The sequence below is a fragment of the Pleurodeles waltl genome, chromosome 5 (assembly GCF_031143425.1).
Source record: "Pleurodeles waltl isolate 20211129_DDA chromosome 5, aPleWal1.hap1.20221129, whole genome shotgun sequence".
Taxonomy (NCBI): Eukaryota; Metazoa; Chordata; class Amphibia; order Caudata; family Salamandridae; genus Pleurodeles; species Pleurodeles waltl.
In genome coordinates, this window is record NC_090444.1 from 1,532,882,556 (window position 1) to 1,532,908,028 (window position 25,473).

At 44.6% G+C, this 25,473-nt stretch overlaps 1 protein-coding gene across 1 annotated transcript in view; it reads right to left on the reverse strand.

Annotated features, from left to right (window-relative positions):
• MYOM2 (myomesin 2) overlaps nucleotides 1–25,473 on the reverse strand; it is a 571,331-nt gene that overhangs the window by 332,598 nt on the left and 213,260 nt on the right. Inside the window, exons 15-16 of the mRNA XM_069235814.1 lie at nucleotides 17,456–17,639; nucleotides 2,598–2,772 (exon numbers count right to left, since the gene is read on the reverse strand). Coding sequence (XP_069091915.1) covers nucleotides 2,598–2,772; nucleotides 17,456–17,639 — 359 coding nt within the window. The remainder of the gene's footprint in view (nucleotides 1–2,597; nucleotides 2,773–17,455; nucleotides 17,640–25,473) is intronic.

Below are 25,473 nucleotides of genomic sequence, written 5' to 3' on the forward strand. Positions count from 1 at the left end.
AAGGTAATAAAGGTGTATTGTGTATTTTGATGTGTTTGCTTTTAGCTGATTAATCATACTAATTTGTATATCAATGTATTTCTATATGCACAGAATCTCACTTGGCATTTAAATATGTATTGCAAGTGCAGTAACTGTGATGTACTTTACACAATCAAAGTCTCATCTCACTTCGTTTTCGCTAAGCCTTGACTGCTCAACCACAGCTACCAAGGCCTGCAATGTGGATGTGAACATTTTCCCACTCTGTGCTGCTGTGCTTACGTACGTCTTTACAACAGTCTTAGAGTGGGACAGTACACTTTCTCACTAGTAAATGTGTTGTTTCTATTGCACGTACAAACTCACAACTGTACAGGGAACAGGACACTAGTGAAAGATGGGCGAGCTACTTAAAGCTGATGGAAGGAGGTATATACTGAAGTGAGTTACTGCACCCACATGCAAGGGAATGTCTGTAAGATCCATGGAACCACTGGTCTCATTTTAAGAGACATTTGTGGGAGTCCACTGACTGGCACAAAGTGTGTACATCAACGATTATTGAACCACTACCTCAAAGATGGAACTAAAGGTCTTACTCAAATATTCAGTTGACAAAGGAAGAAAGAGCACCTATGAGCTGAAGATGCTTATGGTGTGCGTGTACATAAGGCCAAGATGTGATCGTATCAGAAGAGGCTCTATTTGTTTCAATTATAATTTGTGGCCTACGCTCACCACTACACACCAAACTTTTAAAAACATAAAACAGTTCCTCTTACCTGATCTAAATTAGGAACATACTGCTTAAAGGGCATAGATAAAATGTTACCTCCAAAATAACCATTTCTCATGGAAACCTACATCAGGAACTTTCTGTGATAAATGTCAAAACTGGCTGAGTGAAAGTGCTTGTGGTTCTTTGGCACCGTTTTTGCAGCTACTGAACAGGAATTAAATTACATGTCAATGACCCAGGTGGATCTGTGAATTATGTATGCATTTGTTACTCTGAATGTAAAAATCAGCAACATTGAAAAAAGAAAAAGTTATTTGCCAGATAATTTCTGGTGATTTAAAACAGAAGTAAAAATGGTTGAGTAGAAAAAATCACCTCATTAGAGAGACATCTGAGAAAATAATTCTGAGGTTGCCCATCTGGTTCTACACACAGTTGATTGCATAACTTTATAATTAATGGCATAAATGAGTGGAAAGGATCTGGTTTGCCCTCAGGAACACTTGTCTGAGGGCAAAACAGAGGTGAAGCAGACGTGTTTCTGTTGAGAAACAGGGCCCTCATTATGTTCATAATCACTGGAGGTTAGAAAGAAAGCTGCACCACACAAGTGGCCATGCAACTATGTAGAGCTACGGTTGGAATTCTGATGACTACTCAAGTTTGCTCAGTCTATCTCTGACCTTCTGGCCAGTCTAAGACTTTCAGAAAAAGTGTATCACTCCCAGCTGCTCTAACCTGCCCAGGATCAGGAGTGCTTAAAATTACACCCAGTACTGCCCAAGGGTTCAAGTGCAATTTTGCAATCATTCTTGACATGTTAAAGAGCAGAAGAGGAACACGGTTGCTTAAGTACTAAGGGCCAGATGTAGCAAAGGTTTTTACCCATTCTGTGTCTATGGGAAAAAGTGTTCGTACATATGACCCTAAATTTCCACACCTTGTGGAAGAATCAGATCCAGATGTCTTGTCACATTCACCAAAATCCATTGTGTGGTCTCCCTCCTTCAAAAACCCAGTTCCCATATGAATAAAACATAAAGGGAGGGATATCTTATCTCTTTCTCTCTACCTTACCTATCGGCCGAGTATAAATATTTTTAACCGAGGGAGCATTGAGAAAGAGCTCACAAAAAGACCTCTATTCCCTGTTTTGCCAGCCTATTACACTGGTAGCAAAGATAAACAGTTCTCATTTTCCCTGCACAGCCCACTTGTCCTCAAAAAACCTAAGCAGCTGCCACTGCCTGTTTCTCCATTTGTTGCCTGGATGTTGGGGAAGGATGAGTGATAGTTTCCCCAGGGTTGCATTCATAGTTGTGAAAAGGGCTGTACTGCTGTGAATGTGTGAAATAGATGTCCAGCACTACCCCATTGCTCCATTTATAATTAACAACAGGACCAGTGTCAGGTGCACTTTTGCACTGTCCATCGAATATGGTGATGAGTTGCACTTTGTGGCAGTGGTTTCACTGATGTTACTTGTGATGTCATTTGTGAAACAATGTATGAGATCATAAGGGATACACTTTGCTGGGAGTCAAAGTTTCATAGCTAGACTAACTTGTGCAGATCGTTTGGTTTTAGTTTTTGTGTTACTGATACTGTATCGCGATTACTCAGTTTTTTACTGATTACATAATCGGATTACTTCCAACAGAAGCTTAACTGAGCCTCAAAAAGTTTTTAGTGAATAGAAATATATTTTAAACTTAATTTTAAATGTTTCAAAGTAAATAAGAGGCAACAGTTGTTGAGGGTGGTTCAGCCAAGAAGTGACCGTTTTTAGATTTGCCCATCTCTCCTAATACCAACACTCTTCATATTTAAGTCACATTGCTCAGACTTTTTCAAATAATAAAAACGTTTTCAGTACCTGTTGTAAGAAATTGGCTTGTGATTACAGTGTTCCCAGTGGCTGGATCCTACCACAGAAGAGTCTATGTAGTAGCCAATCAAATCCTCCTCTTGTTTTGGTTTATCCCACTGTACAACAACTGAAGTTTTTGTATTTCTTGTGGCAAGTATACGACCAGGGGCTGATGGCACAGCTACAATAAATAAAAATGAACATCTAGTTAGATAAACCATTAATGCATAATTTTTCATTTTTCTGAATGTCGGTACAATTAAAACACACTTCCAATTAGGAAACCCCCCTTGAAGCTGCCAGAAAAGCTAAACTAAATTCAGGGGCAGCTTCTCCACAATGGTGAAGGAGCTTTGTTCCATTGGCTAAGAGCCAGTAGCTGAAAAATAAAACAATATTTTATTGTAGTTTTATTTTTCAGCTGCAGGCTGAGCCAGCATGTGCAGGGAGTGGCGTGGCTGGGCCATAGGAGGGGGGAGGATGACTGGAGTGCACTGAACTGTGCATGCCAGTTTGCCGGCCATTTTAGGCCGGTCATACTGACATATGCACTTAGGTTTGTCCAACCTGGCTGTGCAACACAGCACAGTCTCCAATGCACTGAGTATGAGTGGCAGACCAAGCTGCTCAGACCAATCCTTGCCCTGCTATCATGCTAGGTATAGCATAAAGGTGGTTATCAAAAATAGCATGTCTACAGAACTTGGTGGTGCTAATTAGGGCGGATGTATCCTTTTATGTCTGTGGTTGTTTGCCTGAATAATAGAAACAAATGTAAAGTTATGTGTTGAATAATCTAACTCTCACAAAAGTTAGAATAAATCATTTTAGAGACTTTTGCTGGCATCCAATCAATTTGCACCTTGGAAAATTAAAAGTGGTATCATGTAACAAACGCCATTTAGGTTCTGTGACATTGCCCATGTGCCCATTTTTAGATACTTGCTCCCATGGCAGGTGTGTGAGCAAATGGTGTGCTCCTATGCAGCACTTATCTCTGATTGCCATTGTCTGGCTGGCTGACATTGTCTCGCCTGACTGGCTAGATCCCTGCTCTGTGATAATATTGAGGCAAGATTTCCATAAGTTGATGGCAGACCGGTTAGTCTCCTCAAAGGTAGGTTACTTCTTAATGGCAGCAGTGCTTAGGACATCAATGGTTACTCATGTTTTAGAGGCACTTTTATCCAGCCTGAGAGCATGCCTGGAAATCATTGTGTCCGTTTTTGGATCTGCACCCTTCTGGTAGTGATGCATTCCATGCCTGAACCTCTCCCATAGACATCTTCTCTTCAATTTAGACTTTTATGGTCTCTTCCAGTGGGAAACTTAATATAGACAACATCTCGATGTTTTATGTTCTCCAACATCCTTCGGAGTGTAATTGACAAGGGTCATATTCCGTTAACAGAATTAATAGGACTTTTAAAGGGGTCAATTGTGATTCCATGATTTGTAGGATGCACTACCCAATTCAAATCAGGAAATGTCCTAGTTCAAAAATGTGTGTGAGTCTACAGCACTAATATATGCAATATTGTCGGAGTCGTATCATGGCCTTTTTCAACACCAATGTACCTGATATGTTCTCCACAATGAATAGTGTTATTGGCGCATACCCCGTTTGTTTTAAAATCACAACACAAAATTGTTTGTTGAGTCAGCTGTCTCATAATTTTACTGACTCCTGAAAAGTGCAAACTCTTGTCTCTCTCAACCAGGGATTCAACCGAAATGGTAGCTCAATAGTCACAGTTGCTTAAGCAGGTAATATATTGGAGATTTTCCCTTTGACAACTGCGGAAACGGAAATTACCAGTATATTTCGGTTGAAGTTCGCGTAAGCTTTCCTGAATTTGTATAAAGGGAAAACTAAAAACCACCTTCAAATAAATTTGCGGCGACAATATGGAGTCACCACAAAATGCAAGGTTCAAGAGTATAAACTGAAAGCTTCCCAGTAGCAAGTACTTCCAAAACTATAGAAAAATAAACTTTTTTAACGTTATGCATTAAAATTGACCATGCGCTTAGAAGATATCTTTTGCAACGTTCTTAGTGGAAGTTGTTGTGTTTGCTTTTTTCAACCAAAATATTACTTTTTGTTTTTAAATATGCATTATTTGAGGGATTTTAGTTGTCTTTTTTCCTATAAAGTTTTCTCTGACACCTATTTCATTCCTTCAGTGAAGGCATTCCTTGAGATGTTCATTTGCTTCCTAATGTAGGTTTGTAAAATAATGTGTATATTTGTATAACGCACGTTCAGCTAGAAGGGCATCCTGGCTACTGAAATAAAAGAGGTTTATTGTTACCTAACAAGTGGAACTAACAGGATTCGTACCTGTGACCACGAGACCAAGATAAAAAGTAAATTCATTAGTCCCCAGAACCCCCACCCTTCCATTTCAGAATGCCTGTCAGGTGTGGGTCTCCTTCTAGTGAAACAACTCTTTATGGTGAGCTCTTGTGTACTGCAAGTGTATTTTGAACAACTGTTTCTTTTAAATCAACCACCTTGAGAGCTAGGTGAAGCTCTCTGATTCAATGACAGATCACAAAGAATGCCTCTGGGCACATCTCAAGAAGGACATGTGGCTGATAGGGGAATCAGAAAGAGGAGGGCTGGGAGCCCAGGATTAGCATAAAGTGGGGAGTCAGCGAGCCCAGGATTAACCCTTTGATGCATGTATCACTTTTACTGATATCCTGGTGTGAATGCTAGTCACTCCTATGGCCTGTGTTGTGGGGCTATCAACTTGGGAGTCTTTCCTGCTGTGAGAGAAAGCCTTTGAAGAGAAAAAAGACAGCAAAAGTGTGCACTTCAAACAAAGCAGAACCCCAACATAAAACTTCGAAGACTCAGACCCAAATCCCAGTTGGCATCTGGAAATGGACTATAAGAAGGGGAGGTTGAGACCCTAAAATTTGTCATCTGTCAAACAGACCAGTGTGCTCTGTGAGAAAGAGGAGAGCATTGGAGGCAGCAAAGTCCATTGGGGAGCCCTACTGAGAGCACTCTCTGTGCGAGGTGTGAGGACACCGCTTTGCACTGGTCAGGGTGTTGCTTATGTGTGGGAGTAATTTGGGGACTCTTGTATGCCAGTAGAGGGCCACCATGGACTGAGTCACGTATCAATCTCTGTGTTCGGTGTGCCGAGATTGTACCGCTGTATTGTGACCCCACAAGCAAGAAGGGCCCACCGTTGAAGTGATTGTGCTGACAAGTGCAACAAGACTCTTGTGTGCCTTATTGGCAATCCTGTGTGCCAGGAATGGCCACTGTTGGGTGTGAGTGAACCGGAGGAGTCTGTGCTTTGTCCCCAAATACTGCAACAACAACTATCACCAGGAAGGGTGCCAGGACTGAGTTTGCCATATGTTTGGGCCATTGCAAAGGAAGAATATAGCGGCAACTGGCAGGTCGAACCTGCACACTGAGCTCTGCCCTTAATAGACCCTATAGACTTTGGAAAGACATTGAGGAGAACATTGCACTATTGCTGAGCTCCAGTCAGGAGTCAAAGATCACTTCCCTTTGTGTTGAGAAGACAGACTTACCATATCTACGAAGGTTTGGAGCATCACCGATGACTGGAGAAAGCCGGCAGCACCACTCAGGAGAGAGCCAGCCCCTGCCAGGTGCTGCTGCATGTACTGCAAGCAGCCCAGATTCTCACAGGAGAACCAGAACTTTCAGATGCCTACATTCGGGCCACCTGCTGAATTGCTGATTGCTTCCGTGCTGCAGGAGCAGGCACTGTGGTACCATATACACCTTTTATTAATTTCTAAGAGTCAAAGGGGAACTCTTGAGTAAGGCATACTAGTGAGCATTTCCTGGATGTGGCCAACAGTGAATGGGGAATACTGCTGACCACACTGCAAGTACAAAAGTGAGACAGGGATTTGCCAGAGAAAAACTAGAGCCCCAAGCTCAAGAGGAATGTGTTGTTGCTTACAAATGTCATTATTTTCATGGATGCATAGAGTTAGAAATGAAATGCTTCTTTTTCACATAAAAATAAGTATTTGACTGGTCAATGGCTTATTGACATTGCTGAGTGCACTTTGAGTTATGAGTCATGTTCACTAACCCGTGTCTACAATTCCCCCCACATCTACCACTGAGAGTCAAGTGCAGAAAGGATGGCTCAGTTGCTCAGGATTCATAATAGGTCTGGCCAAGGGACATCAGAATTAAAAGGCATCAACCACCACTGTTGGGCCCAATAACACATATGTGCCTTGTGAGCCTCTGAAAAGGGCTCTGACAGTGGCGTAAAAGTGTCAGAGGACAATCATTCAGTGCTACCAATGTTGTCCAGGGAAGGATTATTGTACTCCATTTTCATTTAATCATCTAGGCCCTCTTTTGCCTTCTTTTAGTTTTCTCACGAAGCCTATTTGTCTTTTACGTTTGTTCTGGTGCATTTGGTCATTTTGGTATCTCAAAACATTGTTTGCCTGCTACAATCTTCCTTCTGATGAGTTTGGGGGAGCCAACCTCTTATTGTTGTCTTGCTACTTCTAGGCCAGCTGCCCCCAACCCCAGAAAAATCTGTTGTAACTATATTAAATTTTTAATGTTATACAGCATAGGTGTCGAGTGCTCTCATTCTTGCTTATATTTTGCAAGCTGATGATGTCTTCATTAGTGATGTCAGAAAGTTTGATTCTATCTTTCCTACCCTTCTTCCCTGTTTTACTGAGGTCTGACTTTTGAACACCTTGTTCACAGAGGTATTGGGTGTCTAGGGTTTGGGTGAGCTCATGACTAGAAACATGAGTCAGCGCACTCAGCAGGCAATACCTTTGTTGTCTTAATATATGCTACTGAAAATATAAAGAGAAAGCTAGGACATTTGATTTTGCCCTAATTCCCACATTAGGGATGTGGCAGTATAATTGGGGCTGGTGGCATATCGTATCATAATTGGCTTACAAATTCCATGGCTCGACCAACTTCCTTCCCTTCTTGTGAAATGTACAGTATATATCGCTCCAAAGTTCATACATATCTAGGAATGAATTGGCCTCAGCAACTCCTTTGATTCTAAAAAAGAATCCTTGGGGGCGTGTCCAAGATTGTGACACCGCAGTAGCAGACCCTCGGAGCTTCGCTGTCAGCTTGACAGTGCTGGAAGAGACCGGGCTGCAAATGCACTAGTGACAGATGGGGAGACTGGCGGAATGCTGCTGAAAGCTGGGGCCCCACCTTACTGCAGAGGAATAAGCCTTTGCTGCCTCGGTTTGGGGCCGCAACGGTGTGCTCTGCGGCCTGCCTGACCTAAAATGGCGTCTTACTGGAGCTAAGTGAGGGAGAGGCCTAGCAGTCGAATAGGGTGCTGTGCATGAGGGCCCCCAGTGCAGAAGGCTCCTCAATTTGCAGGGAGGGGGGCACTCTCCTGAGCCATAACTACACCACAGAAAGCAGGTGAGCTACATCGATGAGGCTGGAAAGGCCTATAATTGAGCCCTAGTAGTGCACAACGTGGACTGGGATACGAAGAGCAGTGGAACATTGCCTGAATGAGGGTCCCCTGGGGACAGGTGGAGTTGGCGGCGGCCTGGTGGTCTGAAACAAAACTTGCCCCTTCTTGGCCAGTGGACTAGCAGCGAGCGGAGGTAGCACCGTGGCCCTCACTTCATTAAGAAGCTTCAGAGATGCATCCAGTGGTGGGTTTGGAAGATGGAGGTGTGAAAGAGAGCCCATAGCACTGAAACCCTGTGGGAAATTGCCGGGCTGCAGGGCGTGCAGCTTGGCACTCGTGTGATCGGCGCTCAGGGTGTGTTGCGACTCTGAAAGGTCATTGCATGGACCTGTTCGGAGTCAAAGAGACAAGGCTTAGTGGCTGACGGTAATATACCGGCTGTGGCTTTATGGTGGAAGAAACAGGGATCCATACGTGCTACACCCCAAGAGGAACATGGGAGGTGCATGCACCCACAAGAAGGATGCATCCATTAGAAACCTCCTTACCAAACCAACCGGGGATAAGGGAGACCAACCTGAAGAAACTGTATCTCAGGCCCCCTAATGGTAGACTGTGGTTCCACTGGGGTGGATGGAGATGCTTTTTTGGAAACACTCTTTGGGTCCCGACGCGCCAACATTCCAATGCTAAAGCAGGACGTTACAACAGGCATCAAGGGCCTCAAGAGAGAGAGATGAATGAACTGGGGGATCAGGTATCTAGCATCAAACAAACTAGTGAGGCACATGGAGAGGAGCTAGACACTCATCGCTGTGAAATACTGGATTTATGAGACAAAAATGCAGAGTTACGCTTCAGGTGGAGAACCTTGAAAACAGGTCCAGGAAGGCCAATATACGAATTAAAGGGGTTCTGCTACAGGCTGCTGGAGGGGAGCTGGAGGAGTTTATTTGCAGACTATTCCATCTGATCATACCTGAGCTCCTACCTCAAGATTTTGTGCTGTATAGAACCCACAGGGTGGGGAGACCTGCTACATCTCCTGGTCAACCCCAGGACATTCTGACTGCCTCCACTACTATTGTCAAAAAGAAACAATAATGGCAGCTGTGTAGGACCGAACACACATAGACTTTGAAGGCCATAAGATCTGGCTGTATCAGGATCTTTCACTCATTACCTTATAACATTGCTGCAAATTGCGGCCTGCCACAAAATGTTTGCAAAAGAAGGGGGTACGATATCAGTGGAGTCACCACTTCTGCCTGACGTTCCTTTGGAACAATGAGGTGCATAATATAAGCACTTTGGAGGAGGTGAAGGCGATTTTGACCATTACAGGCCAACAGGACGAGGATACTCTTCCTGCTGCAGTGCGGGACCCTTTGCACCTGTTGGCAACCTTCTGATGTTATGGGGGAAGAAGAAGGCGATATGTGCTAGACCTACTGAAACAGAGAGCAGAAACGAGAGGGTGGGTCTTCTATGTCAGCTACAGCCCCATGAACTGGTCTCAGACTCTGACAAGGACTAGAAACCACACATATGACAATAGTGATACTTGGGTCCCACCACTGTTATAATGCCACACGCCACATCACAGAAGTGATTGAGCTACTCGAGTCCTGCTTCCTTCTTTCGGGGATATTTGCCAATGAGGGAGTCTCCTGATCCTAGGAGAAGATGACTCTTCTACCTTGGGGCCTCAACATGCGCCCCAATTATGTTGTTTGAGGCATTGCTGGGAGAGACTGTGTTGGTTGTATACTCTTTGTTCCTAAATGACTTCCTGTGCTACTGTTCTCTTTCTATCCTCTTCCCTGACCTACAGGATGGAAAATGGATGGTGTATTTTATTTGCCTTTGGGATGGTGGGCAGTCAGTCAAATATAGCCTGTGGCCTGTCCCGCATGGTTACACCCCGCATTTAGTGCTGGTATGGGACGTATCATATGTTACAATGTGCGGGGGCTTAATGTACCCTCAAAACGGTTGGCATTCGTACCACTACTCCAGGAATGTAAATGTGAAATCTTCTTGGTGCAGGAGACACATCTCAAAGTGGACTGGAACAGTCTGCGATCCAGGTGGTTTGACAGACAATATTTCTCTTAGGGTGTGGGGAAGAAGGCAGGGGAGGTGATTCTTTTGGCCTCTCATTTTCCTGGGAAAGTGGTCCAAACACAGAATGATATTCCCGGTAGACTTCTATCACTTTGCATCACAATACAACAATATACCTTTACTCTCGCTACCCTCTACGCACCCAATGAACAACAAGGAGCTTTCATCTTAGAAGACCTGGGTCAGGTGATGGCCACCACATATAAAGATGTACTGATTCCATGGGACTTCATCCTAGAGCCCGATACAAGTGTGAACAGATCTGTGCAGCTAGTGGGACAGACCGGGGCGTTCTCTTAGCACAGTCTGGAGCAGTTGAACAAATATGAACTCAGTGATGTATGGCGTTCCTGCCATCCCATAGAGAGCGATTATACTTTCTCCTCAGCAGCACACCAGGCATATGCACAAACAGATCTCCATTGGGCCATGCCCTGACTTCTGACATCTATCACTCACGTACCTATAGGGATAGCAGCACTCTCAGACCATGCCCCTCTGAACACTGCCATAAACCTCCTAGGCCTGGTCCCTCAACACCGCACTTGGCATCTTAATCATAGACTTTCACCAGTGCAGCACATGTCAAAGAGTTAACATGAGCAACCACTGAGTACTTCCAGCACTTCAAATCAGTACACCCCAGACATATAATTGCCCTTGCGGTGTGACTTAATAGGGAAACGAGGGATAAAAGAACTCGGCTTGAGAAGCAGGTGAAAGACGTAGAAACAGATCATAAATGGACAGGTTCCCACAATATTCGCTGCCAGCTGACAACGGTACGCAACCAACTTCAATCATTGGATATGGACAGAGCAGCATACACTATTGTATGGACTAAACAAAAATATTATACACGGAGCGACTTCTGGGGCACCGCCTGCGAACTCAAGCCGTCTGACAGAAGATAATGGACCTGGAGGAGCCTCAAGGTGAGCGCCTAGTGCAATATGACCAAATTGCTCACTCCTTTGAACAGTTTTATGCTCATCTTTATGCTGCTGGACCCTTGCCGGACAGAGACACCAGGTCTTACCTGGCACACATTCCGTTAGAACGCCTACCCCCATCGGAAGCATTACATCTAGACCAAAACATCAGCAAAAACATCCGCAAAGATGAAGTGTTGTCTGTAATTTCCCACTCACAACCCGGTCAGGCTCCAGGACATGATGGCTACACTTCGGAATTTTTTAACTATTTGCCAGCCAACTGGCACCGATCCTCACCCAGTCTACAATTCATTTAGCACCACGGGCAATCTTGCAGAGACTATGAAACTCACCACCATTACGGTACTACCCAAACCTGGTATGGTTACATTATACTGCTCCTTCTACCAGCCCATCTCATTGCTAAATGTAGATGCCAAGATTTTCACCTCCATTCTGGTGAACCTGCTAGCACCCTATTTGCAGGGCCTTGTTGACTTGGATGAGGCAGGGCTTATCCCTGAACGTAACTGCAGTGACAATATGAAGGGTATATGCCACCTGTTGACTAAAACACAATGCTCTCGGATGTCAGCTCTACTGTTGTCAGTGGCCTCTGTTGTCAGGTGCACTGGCCATATCTATTTGTGTGCTCTGGAGGGTGGGTCTCGGCGAATGGTTCGTTAGAATGATACAATGTAATTATAAGACTCCCAGGACAGTGGTTCTGGTGAATGGGCTTACTTCCTCTCCTTTTACAGTATCCCAGGGCATGAAAAAGGGGTGTCCACTATCTCTATTGCTCTTCACCTTGGGTATGAAGCCCTTTTCAGAGTGTGTCCACCGGAACTCCACAATAACAGGTATATGTATGGGAGAAGGGATCATAAATTAGCTCTTTTTGCGGATGACGTCATGGTGGCTTTGACACATCCACTTTGGTCCTTACCACCTCTCATGGAGGAACTGGAGGCATTTGGGAGGACCTCAGGGTTCAAAGTAAACTTACAAATGTGAGAACTATAAGGAGAAACAAAAATATTTTTCTTATTTTACACCTATATCAACAAGGCATTTGTTTATGCACAGTCCAGTTTAACAATTTTTATAGCTAGGGCTTTGCATCAAAAATATGGGTTGTTGTCCTGGAATGCTCAAGTACTAGCTTTAATGCTAAATCACACAAAGCAGCACAAAGCTCTATTTATGCTATGTAAAGGGCCCTTTCCAGCACAAAGCTTTGCCCTGGAATGTAAATATCATGTCAAGGCCTTGAGTCACTTAGGGCGACTTTGCAGCTTCTCGAAGTTTTGATAAATCTGTCTGCCACTCTATTATAACAGCCTGACAAAAAATTTCAAGAAGGGTTTAAGATTTATACCATTCACTAGTTTTTACATGAAATTCATCTACTCCTTCTCAGCCATCATAGCCTCAATGTCCTTGCTAACCAACAATGGAAATCCTTTTCTCTCTAGAGAATAACAAGAACAAGCACTTAATATCCTCATGTAAATGTTTTACTACGGTTCTGTTTCTTTGCTCTACGGTGGAGAAACCAACACCTCTACAACTATTATAAGTGCCATTCTATTGGAACAGGATCCTCATAATGAAACCTTTTGTCCTGTTGCCTTCTACTTATGAATATTGTATTTGCTAAAAATACACACTCAGTGATGATGAATTAAGCACAACATTGTGAATTAATCACTATCAAGGACGCCCATGGTTATTGGAGATGCTACTTAGAGAGTGGAAAGCCTGAATATGTGTTTTAGATCGATCACAAAAATCTGGGTTGTTTATTGTTCACAATGAATTAAAACTAAATGCATTTAATGTGGATGCTCATCTATCTAATCTACTGCAACCTTGAAAACGACACGCTAAAGCTTATGCCCTGTCTCAACATGGTGAAAGTAATGACGAGCAGGCAGCTTCATTAATATTGTCTGTAGCCGCTCCAGTACAGCTGGAACATTTCAGCAGCAGTTTAAGAAACAGCAATGGCTTCAAGAGAAAATCAAGTGAAGTAAAACAATTCCTATGGTGTAAAAGGAGGATATTTGTACGTTATAACACTTCATCTAGTAGCTGGACATCTAAGTATCAATAGCATGGAGGAATTGGTAGCATGCATATTTCGGTGGCATCAACTACAAAAAGGTGTAAAAGAATGGGTCAATCAATCAATCACGTAATTTTTAAAGCGCGCTACTCACCAGTCAGGGTCTCAAGGTGCTGGGGGAGGGGAGCTACTGGTCAAATAGCCATGTTTTGAGGCATTTCCTGAAAGTCAGGAGGTCCTGGGTCTGGCGTGGGTGGAGTGGTAGGGAGTTCCAGGTCTTGGCGGTGAGGTGAGAGAAGGATCTTCCTCTGACGGTGGTGCAACAAATGCGGGGGACGGAGGCGAGGACGAGGCTGGCGGAGTGGAGCTGGCGGACGGGAGTGTGGAAGGTGAGTCTGTCATTGAGGTAGGCCGGACCTGTGTTGTGGAGGGCTTTGTGTGCATGGGTGAGTAGTTTGAAGGTAATCCTCTTCGATACGGGTAGCCAGTGTAGGTCTCTGAGGTGGGCAGAGATGTGGTCGCAGCGTGGGACCTCGAGGATGAGTCGGGCGGAGGCGTTTTGGATACGTTGCATTTTCATTTGTAGTTTGGCCGTGGTTCATGCATAGAGTGCGTTGCCGTAGTCCAGTCGGCTACTGACCAAAGCGTGGGTGACAGTCTTTCAGGTTTCGATGGGAATCCACTTGAAAATCTTGCGGTGCATGCGATGGGTGTTGTAGCAGGAAGAGGAGACTGCGTTGACCTGCTGAGTCATGCTGAGTGCTGAGTCCAAGAGGATTCCCAGGTTTCGTACTTGGGTGGTGGGTGTGGGTGCGGCTCCTAGGGAGATAGGCCACCAGGAATCGTTCCAAGCAGAGGGGTTGCTGCTGAAGATGAGGATCTCTGTTTTGTCAGTGTTTAACTTGAGGCGGCTTGATTCCATCCAGTTGCCGATGGCGTGAAGTCCATTGTGGAGGTTGTTTCTTGCTGTTGTAGGGTCTTTCGTGAGGGAGATGATCAGCTGGGTGTCGTCTGCGTAGGATACTATGTTGATGTGGTGGGATCTTGCGATGTTGACGAGAGGAGCCATGTAAACGTTGAAAAGTGTTGGGCTGAGGGAGGATCCCTGGGGGACGCCACAGATGGTTTTGGACGATTCGGACAGGTAAGGCGGAATCTCTGGGTTTTGCCGGAGAGGAATGAAGAGATCTATTCGAGGGCCTAGCTGCGGATCCTGGCTTTGTGGAGGCGTGTTCAAAGGGTGTGGTGACAAACGGTGTCGAAGGCTGCAGATAGGTCCAGGAGGATGAGCGCTGTGGTTTCGCCTTCGTCGAGCATGTTCCTGATGTCATCTGTAGCAGCAATGAGTGCGATCTCAGTGCTGTGGTTCTTGTGAAATCTGGATTGGGAGGTATCAAACGCTTTGCTGCCTTCCAGGAAGCGGGATAGTTGGCTGTTCACGATTTTCTCAATGACCTTCACTGGGAAGGGGAGGAGGGAGATGGGCCGGTAGTTTTTGGGGTCATCTGGGTCCGCCTTGGGTTTCTTCAAAAGGGCGTTGATGTCGGCGTGTCTCCAGCTCTCCGGGAAGGTGGCTGTATCGAAGGAGCTGTTAATGATGGTGCAGAGATGGGGGGCAATGATGTTGCTGGCTTTGTTGAAGATCTGGTGTGGGCAGGGGTCAGAGGGGGAGCAGGAGTGGATGGAGGCCATGGTGCTGATGGTGTCTTCATTGGTGACGTGGTCCGGGCATATAGAGGATTAACGTTGCTTGGTACGTTGGGTTCGTGGCTGTCTGTGGTTGGCTGGTGGGTCTGGGGTTTGAAGCTGTTGTGGATGTCTTTGATCGGTCAAGACTTGTGCTGTGTGCAATAATCCTGTAAGTATACATATTTATGCTCTTCAAGGCATTAAGGCCCTCATTCTGACCCTGGCGGTCTTTGACCGCCAGGGCGGAGGACCGCGGGAGCACCGCCGACAAGCCGGCGGTGCTTCAATGGGGATTCCGACCGCGGCGGTAAAGCCGCGGTCGGACCGGCACCACTGGCGGGGTCCCGCCAGTGTACCGCGGCCCCATTGAATCCTCCGCGGCGGCGCAGCTTGCTGCACCGCCGCGGGGATTCTGACCCCCCCTACCGCCATCCAGATCCCGGCGGTCGGACCGCCGAGATCCGGATGGCGGTAGGGGGGGTCGCGGGGCCCCTGGGGGCCCCTGCAGTGCCCATGCCACTGGCATGGGCATTGCAGGGGCCCCCGTAAGAGGTCCCCTAAATGTATTTCACTGTCTGCTGCGCAGACAGTGAAATACGCGACGGGTGCAACTGCACCCGTCGCACAGCTTCCACTCCGCCGGCTCGATTCCGAGCCGGCTTCATCGTGGAAGCCTCTTTCCCGCTGGGCTGGCTGGCGGTCTGAAGGAGACCGCCCGCCAGCCCAGCGGGAAAGTCAGAATTACCGCCGCGGTCTTTCGACCGCGGAACGGTAACCTGACGGCGGGACTTTGGCGGGCGGCCTCCGCCGCCCGCCAAGGTCAGAATGAGGGCCTAAGTTTTCTCACAACTTGAAGTCAAACTTGTTCCACAATATGAACTGATTTCCTAGTTGATTTATGCTTCCCTGAATCGTAAGCATATTTCTGATTAGTAATAGACTGCTTGACCAAGATCAGACTTTTTTTCACTCCATGTGTTTCTACAAGATTATCTTTGTTACAGAGATTGTATGGCTGCTTGGTATTCCTTTAGTAATACTCACTGACCCAGGCTATGAATTTTCTTGAAAAATATGTACAATAGCACTGAACAGCCTGCAAAATGATGGTCAAATGTTAAGCATCTGCCATGTTCAGTTTGTTAGGCAGATTAAACAAATGAAAACAAACATCAATTGCGCTCAAACATAACATGAGTGTGTATGGTCGATGCCAATTATCACTTACAATAACTTATGGCACAGCTACTCCCATCTGTTTTGAAGTTGCCAGCACTTGTCCAGTTTCCAGTCCTGAAATTTTTCTGTGGTTCCAAGCAAGATTTGAATTGCCAGTGGCTAGGGCGGAGGAGCGTCGTCCCCCTGCCAGCAGCAGCAACTGCCAAACTTTTGCAATACAAGGATAATAAACTATGTTTACTATCAGTGTATTGTTGAAGGGACGGGGCCATGGGGCTGACGAGCACAGAGGGTGAGTGCTCAGCACTCCACCTCAGTGAGCATGTATGTTTGGCTGGCCGTCTCAGGCCGGCCAAACATACATGTGCATTAAGCTCTGTCCAACCCAGCACCACAGTGCTGGGTTGGAGAGAGCAAGCAGACTCCCAGTCTGCCTGGGATCACCCTGACTGGCTGCTCTGACCAATCGGAGTGCTGCTGTCATGCTGCCAGCAGCATGACAGCAATGTTTAGATTGGTCGGAGGGCAGGCTAGAAGCCTGTGCCTGTGGCGCAGCACTGTGGAGCTGAACGGTGATAGCGGCGGCTTCAGGTACGTTTTTTATTGTTTTATTATTAATTATTCTCCTGTTCCTGCCACGTGCCACAAGCTGCTCCTGGCCAGTAGGTAAGTAAGTGTTTTTGAAAAAAAAACTAGAATACCAGTGTTAACCCCTAAGCCATTGTGCAGACTATTCATATACACTACACAACCACATTTACCTCGAAGTGATGTTCTTCTTGCCTACGGCACTGGACGCCTCCCATGATGATTTCTATGCTGAAGCAAAATATGGCTGAGGGTATCTGAGGAGCTAAAAGGCACTTCCAGCTTCCCAACTCCACATGCTTCTGACAAGTTCAGTGTAGTCCACGTTAAGGAATTCCAGGACATTTTTCAAACATTGGTCCAAAAAGAGGTGACTCTATCAAACATCACTTGCTCAGGCTCCTGTACCAATTTTCGATTGCAAGCAACTCTTTATAAAAACAGCCACAGCTTAGAACAACTTTCCTCCATTGTATAGATATAAACATATGCTGCTCAACTTACTGGAAAATGTAGGTCCCAATATTTATTCTCATAGTTTTTTCCCATACAAAACATTCAGAGTCAATAGTCCATTTAAGTGCTCGTATACACAAAAGGTTTAACAGTAAGCAACAGCTTATACCCATTTTCTATTTAAACATGATATTGGCCGTTAACAGCTATTAGGAATATGTTAGTTAACTAGTGTTGTTCAGTGCAATACTATCAATAAATGTATATTAAAACGATACACACCATTAAGGATCTTTACAGTTTTTAGAGCTATAAAACCTGATGCATTTTGAGATATAGTTCATACAATGTTCGATATTCGAGTTCATGAATCATATAATTTACCCAGAAGATCTTGTGCTTGAATTGGTGGTGTTATTTCCGATGGCTCACTGACACCGTATTTGTTAACAGAAAGGACTCGGAAGTTGTAGGATTTTCCAGCCACCATATCAAATACCGCAAAGCGAGGAGATCTGACAGGAATCTCGGCATTAACTCTTTGCCAGCTACCGCTGCCAACCATGGACTAAGAAAGAAAAAATAAATCAGGCCATCGGACCGATCTAGAAATGTATGCACAACATTATGATAACAAAGTCAATCAATATGAATTTAGCAGTATTTTATTTCATCTTACCTACATTTAGTATTCAAATCATGCCTTTGTAAACTTTGTGTGCGGCATAAATTAGGCCAAACACAAGTAGAGAACCCTTGGTAGTTCACAGTCTTTAGGCGGAGATCTGCTCTTTATATGGAGCACATCTACAGCAACAGTGATATTCTAAATCTGCTAACCTCAAATATCTAGTTTTTTCCACGAATTTTGAAGTGCACATACGCTCAGTGCCATCAGTCATTTTTTAACACGTTTGTGCATAGGAATAGAATGTGATATCCATACTGAGCTAAAACATTACAAAGGTGATTTACAATTCAAGGCACAGTAATGGTAGAATACAACTCAAGCATACCGACAATAAGTAAAATCAAACTCCTGGCTCGTGCTTCATTCTTGTTAGAGCATGGCTATTCCTACTCGGTGGGAGGTGAACATTATTGGAGTAGCCACACCTTTGGATGGGCAGGCATGAGCTTTAGGAGCAAGCCACGTGTTTGTTGCAGCCACTGTGCTAGAAAAACAAGAGATGAAAGAGGAGGAGGAGTAGTTATAGGGAGCAGGGTCTAAGGAAAAACAAAGTTCATTTTCTTCCATAGAAACACCTGAGTGACACCAAAGGAAGCGACTAGAGATGATAGAGCCTATACAAATTAGCTCAACTTTCGAGTAAGAGGAGCAGAACTCTCCAAGAACTGTCAAGGCTTCATTCTGGGTCAGGCAGAGATATGGAGGATGGGTGGAGGAGTGATTTTGGTGCCTTCCTTTTGTTCTCCCCAGGATTCTTAATCCTAACAGGAACAAGAACAGGTACATCTATGAATGAAATAAGTACTATTACCTCAAAAGTACGAATTACCAAGTGGGAGGAGACTGATGTGGACTTTTGTGGAATAATTCAGAGTATGCGGAAAATATCGGCTAATAAATGAATGCAATGGACTCAAAGAATATGAAGGAATAGCCCAACGTCTTGAAAAACACAAAAAATAAGATATAAGCTGTGACTTTGGTTATAAATTACAAATTAAGAGAATGTGTGTCGAAAGATAAAGAATTTGTTGAGCCTAGTTACCTATACCTGGTATCTTAATATCCCCCAGCCTTTATAGTAAAGTAACTGCTTCTTGGATATGATTATAGTGCGATATAGTGTGATAATTTGAAGAATTGAATATAACACCGACACTCTAATTAGCTCTTTCTTACAGGTGAATCCTCAACTTCTCTCTTTGTTGCTTTTGGAGTTTTTTTGTTTATTGTTTGTTTTTGGCTCCCTTCCCCTGGGGACACTCTTCTGTTATTCGATCTCCACTATCAGAGTGGTGGTTGAGTAGTTTAGGAAATCTGCCCTCTCTGCATGGGCACCCCTGATTTTTTGCATTTTGCCAGACCCTATTTAATTTCTGTGTTTTGTCTCTGCACACTGGGGCACTGCTGTCTAGTGCACAGTGTATGTGCTCTGACCTCTAAAACATGGAGACATTTTCTAACCCCTGATTGACTTATTTAACTTATCTTGTACTCAACAAGGTAGAGTGCATTGTTAATATGTCTCTAGAGAGGCAAGTCTCAAAAAGCTGGTTTCACTGTGGCAGACCTAGCTAAGACAAAATAACTATTAGCAACAGTAACCCAAAAAATTAATTTTTCTCTGCCTGAAGTTCACTGAGGCCAATTTGCATGCACTCACTAGCTTCTCCCAGCCTTTCCATGGCCTGACTAAAGTGTAAATGAGGTGTGAAACCCCTCCTAGGAGAAAACAACACGCTGACCTCGATGAACATAAATGAATATTCAGAGTGGGGGCAGTGGGTATCTTGTGACCGTCAACTGTCAAATATTGCTTGACAGGTGTGATGAGCCACGTGTAACACCTGGGGCACATTTGAAAGGGAAAGGATAGGATTACAATAACATTCTAGTGTCCCTGTCTGGCTTCAGAAGGACCATCCTTTTGTCCTATCATCCCTAGCTACCTAGGTATTTATTGTGGGTGCATTGCCTAATTCAAACTGCATTTCAGTGTTAGATGTGAGAGGACACCTTTGGCACTCCCATACACAATCCCCAAGCTTCAAGAGGCCTTTTCCCTGGAATACCCAATAACTGGACCTGATCTGGACTTGCAAGTGGACTCTACTAGACTGAGACCTGGCCCCCCACTATGCTGCTGGTGAGAGCTTGGGATTCTTGGAGGTGACCCAGAGGAGGTGCTCTAGGACCCCTTAAAAGCTAGAATTTAAAAGACAAAGGGCCTCTTTATGAGTTCGGCGGATGGGGAGACCCGCCCACCGTACTTCTGATGGAGAGGTTGCCGCCATGCTGGCTACATCCAGCCAGGCCCTTTACAACTTTCCTGCTGGGCTAACGGGCCAAAACCAAGGTTTCTGCCCAGCAGCCCAGTAGGAATATGGCGGCAGCAATGCTGCTGCCGCAGGGGATCAGCATTTTTGCAATGCTCACTGTTTGCACAGCAGACAGTGAGCACTGTGAGGGTGCTAGGCAGGGGGACCAAGTACATGGGCAGTGCAGGCCCCTCTGTTGCCCCCAGCACCTGTTTGCTGCGAGCCTTTTCTAGGTGGCAGCGGCGCCTTAGCTGATTCAGACCTCCACCACTGTCAGCCCATCAGATTCACTGATCCCGCCATTGATGGCAATACCCTGGTGATCATAATGTGGCAGTCGGGCCACCACTGGAGTGGCAGTCCTGACCGGCACCGCAAGGCTAGTGGTCTCAAGATCGTCAGCCTCATAATCAGGCCCAAAGTCAGAAGATAAAATCTTTGACTAGGATGAACCTGGCTGGTGTATCTGACCCACAATTCTTTACGGTCAGCTTGAAAAAGCACCTAGGTCCCGGTCTACCATAACCATAGACTGTCATTGGCACTTGACCCCTTTTTGGAGCCATTTTTACCGTTTTAGTACTGTTTAAACAAATTACACATTGCCCTAAGCTATGTCTGTCTGTTCTGTGCCATAGCTACCAGGGTATGAGTTTAGGTTGGAAGGATTCTCCCTGTCAAGAGCAGTGGCTACTCATTGAGGTGGATAGTCTCTCTCTCAAAACAGTAATGTAGTTTCTTACAGATGGTCATGGGACAATGTGAGGCCATGTTGCCTCTGCAATCGTAGCCAAGGGAAGCATGCATTCATAGAGGTTAGTCTTGATGTTAATCAGGAACCATGAGGGCATACCTATTCAAATAGGAGGATTTTAGCACAACAAAGTCAAATAATATAGAAGAAGCAAAAAAGAAAGGGAGAGAGAGGAATTGGTTGGTCCAGTGGACACCCTCCTAAAATTATAATTACAAATACAGGTACAACGTTCCAAAATAGATAGCTCCACTGCACCAACTAGGTGCTGATGATGAAGCATGTCACCCATGGGTGAGTGAGGGCATTTGTTCTGAGCTACGGATTTGTGATGATCTAATAACTCCACACCTCATATTATGGAAGCCTGCAGTCAACGTTCAATCTATATTCAATATATATTTCTGTTTTGTCATCTTGGTAATTACAAAGGGTAATTGCACATAAATCAGCAGATCTCCCACTCTGTCATGCTTGTGATTCCCCTACTTCATTTATAGATGGGAAAACCACTGATGGAGCACATGTGGCGTTTCTAATATCTCTGCCAATCACTGGCCAATCACAGACAAAGACCTGTCACATCATGTCATCACCTTTCCAGCTTTTGGAGCTCAGCTCTATTTATGGTGGCCCAGTGGACGCATACTTGCCTTGAAAAGCATGGCGGTGCTCGGTAGGGTACAAATAAACAATGTTACCACGCACACAGAGAGAAAACGTCCTATGTCAGGGCCATGGTTGTTTTGTTATACACACACTGTGCCTTTCTGTTTAGAAATGGCACCATAAGAAACTCTGACAGATTTCAACATGGCACATACAGAGAAACTTGTTCTGGCCTCTGTACATAAAGGGGGTTATTCTAACTTTGGAGGAGTGTTAATCCGTCCCAAAAGTGACGGTAAAGTGACGGATCTACCACCAGCCGTATTACGAGTTCCATAGGATATAATGGACTCGTAATACGGCTGGTGGTAAATCCGTCACTTTTCCGTCACTTTTGGGACGGATTAACACCTCCTCCAAAGTTAGAATAACCCCCAAAATGTCCTTTTTTATAATTCTCAATTTTAAACATAGGTGCGTTGCACTACTATCATGAATGCATAATGTGCTTGCCAAATATAAAGGTAAATCAGTGTCACTGCAGCAGGATAAGGGAACATTCTTTCAAATGAACGCATGTGGCTCAAACTTTGACAGCAGGTCTCAGACCTTAGCAGAAGTCAAACATCTACATTTGTTTTCTGTAGAATTTTTTACACCGAGAGTCGGAATTTACCACTGAATGTATTGCCATTAGGTACCTCTTCATGTCCTACTTTGCCCCTCGACACTAGGCTTTTAGTGACATGTTCAAAGTAACTGTCCATCAACTACTCTGCACATCTGTGTTCCTTCGAAAATCTGCCCGATATTCTCTGGCTATTGATTCCTTGAAGTCTCCAGCAGCAGTTTCGAGGTATGCACAAAAGTACCACCTTCTTACTCTAAACAATGGTAGTATCGCTTCAGTGCCTCGCAAAAGGCATTAGCCATTATAAAACTAAAAAAAGTTGCAAAAGTGTGCAAATCTAGGAGGTATGCAACTTCATAAAAATAGATCAATCTCACTCCTGCATACATCTTTGAATTTTCAACATATTTTGCTCTTGAAATTCAGAGAACTTGACTCCAGTGATCCTTTTTCAATGTATAGTGTTGCGAAAAATTACAGCTCTCTCAAGCACAGAAACCAGGCCTTATCCACAGATACTATGCTTAGAACTATGTCTAACTTTACTACCTCTTCACTAGCAATGCGTTTTGTTATCAGAGTTTTTTCTTACACATTTTGGAACTAAGTTATAAGGACCTGTGTCTATTATAGTTTCTTATCCAATAAATAATCCAAACTATTCTATTGTAACCAAATGACAGAAAATAGTGATAGCTGGGTGAATAATTGGCAAGAGCTGCATCAAGTAATCAAAGAGTGTCTTAAGAGAAATAGTGCATTTGGACATGCATGCAAGTAATAGAGTGGGGAAAGTGTCACTTTGACGTGACAACCCTGTGGCAGACAGGGTCATCAGGTCAGGGATTTCCGATGGCAGAGCTGGCTGAGGTTCTGCCATTGGAAGCCCCGCTCTTCACCGGACTTTAACCAGAATGGAGGAGCCACAAGTTTGGAGATGGGAATCACTGACCACGACTGTGAAGCTGACTTAATTTTATATTAGAGAATTGGGCAGATACCAGAAGGAGGGAAAACATAAAAATGGGCACAAAATGAGTTAATTGTAGTAGTGCAGACACTGTAACGATATTATGCAGAACTGTAGAATATTTTCCCCTTGTGGACCATGATAAAATCTGCAAGTATTTCTAGGGTGTCCTAAATTCTAATGTACAGTTTGAAAACACATTACGTTTTATGTGTTGTGGCTACAACTACCATGATATTTGTTCTGCATGGATCACATCTAAAAATTGAATTACGTTTTATCTTTTAGTTTTCTAAATATCAGAGATGTGACATTTTGCGCTTTTCCCACCCTTGTCTGGAGAGAAACCGATTAACAAATGCAAATGTGCATTGATAACCATTGGAATGCGTTCCCAGTTTCAAACGATTCTGGTAAAGTAGTTAGGGGTATACCAATAGGAGGCTCCTGGGCTATGTCCAGATTCGTACAAAGGTGCAAATGGCCTAGAATCACATTGTTCATTCAACTGGCTGGTACCTACGAGACCTACTGGCTCCCCAACCTTAAGGGAGGCTTGTCTATAGAGTCAAAGAAATATTTTTACAGCCGAGAGGTTTGAACCACTCTCTAGGGAACGGCACGCTGGGGTAGATCTGGCTGAGAGATGCACACTCAGTCAACTTTTGTCCTGGGTAAACTCCAGTGCCAGAGGTTACTCGGCAGGAAATAAATGACAGTGTTGGGAATTGGAAATCTGAACTGTAGAGTATTTAACAGACTAATTTAGGGTTAAGAGCGTATATTATTTTAGATTGACTCGTAAAGAGCTCCAGCTCAACCCACAGGATCTTCTGAGCAAAACAAACCAACAGAAGAGGATGCTATCCCTGCTACTACTGAGAACAAGCAGTGGTGCCTAATGGACGAGCTACACAGGCATCTATACAAACCTCTCAGTTTGAATCCGTTCCTTCTAAAAATGTTCGAGGGTTCTGCCAAGAGAACCTTCTGAGCAGGGTCCACATAAAATATTTGGACCTGCGTCTACTGGTAGACACTTGGTTGCTTTTGCCGAATTTTGTTCTTATGTCCAAAAGTGCCTTGAACTTCAAAAAAGGTCTTAATGAAGAAACAAGCTACTAAACAAATGAAAGAATTTCTAATCAACGACTGAGGTATTCAGGAGGCTTGTGCAGACAGGGGTCCCTGGGTTCAGTCCTGAACACACCAGCATTCACACTCACTAGAAACACAAGTTAGAATGCCTGCAACATTACCACAGAGAAACTGTGTGCACTACCAAAAGCCACTGACTGCACTATGTATATATATATATATATATATATATATATATATATATATACTGGCCTCGGTGAAAGCTGACATTGTCCAGTGAATAATTCTGATGCACTCTTGCTCTCTAGAAGACAATGTTCCTAACAGGAGTTTGAATTACACAGTTCGACGTATATGAGATGTGTAAGAGTGTTTTTCTCACTTCTGCTTTGTCTCTTATTTGTCTTTTCTTCATATTTATGTGACGTTCTCCCAATATAATTTCTATCTTTTCAATGAGATTTCCTAATGCTACTAAGATAAGTACTTCTTTAACTGTAATGTTGCTGATTAGTTGTATTGTTTCACACATGATTTTATGTTTTGTTTGGAGAGTGTCAAGAAACCAAATTTAAGTCTTATTTTCTCTTATAGAAACCTGTTCACTAGCTAGGTTCTTAACTGTGACGTCCCTATAGTATTACCTGTTGGGCACGCAGTCTGTAGACAAGTAATTGGTGTGCATGTTCTCTGTGAACAGTTCTTATAACTTGCATAAATAAGTGATTAACTATTACTGTCCAGGGAGCGTGGCGTGGCAGTAGCCAAGATGGCCGCACTGTAACAGAGCTCAGACGACTTCACAAACTTAACCCCGTCATCCAATCAAAATACAACAGCATCGGCACATGAGAAATGGCTAAATGAAGAAAGGAACGACACCTGGGCAAACTATTGTCCGAAGACCGGCTACGACGAAGTAGTGAGGCATGAGGGGTGCCAGAAAGGGACAGTTGTTGGTGCCCGAGGGAGAGGAGTGTTAGTGTGCTGGCTGGGCCGTAAGAAGAAGACTGCACGTCGGCTGGTCCACATCGGCCCGCTTAATGTTGTTGGCAAGCAAGGAGGGAGCACTGTGAGCAGTTAGCTTGGCCCGCGAGGTGAAATAACGGAGGCCGGTGATGGGTGCGCCACCCTCTGGCTGAAAGGGAGCTTGGCGGCTGGTAGGAGTAGTGGGGCCACCCCAGTGATTGTTGGAAAGGGGCCCCCAGATCCTCCCCCCAGTGCAATATGATGGGGGAGGGAAGAGGTGAAGAAAGTGTGCCGTGGTGGCCAGGGCTGGCCAGCCGGCCTAGCCGGGCTCCTGTATGTGGGCCGCTGGGCACAGAGAGCAC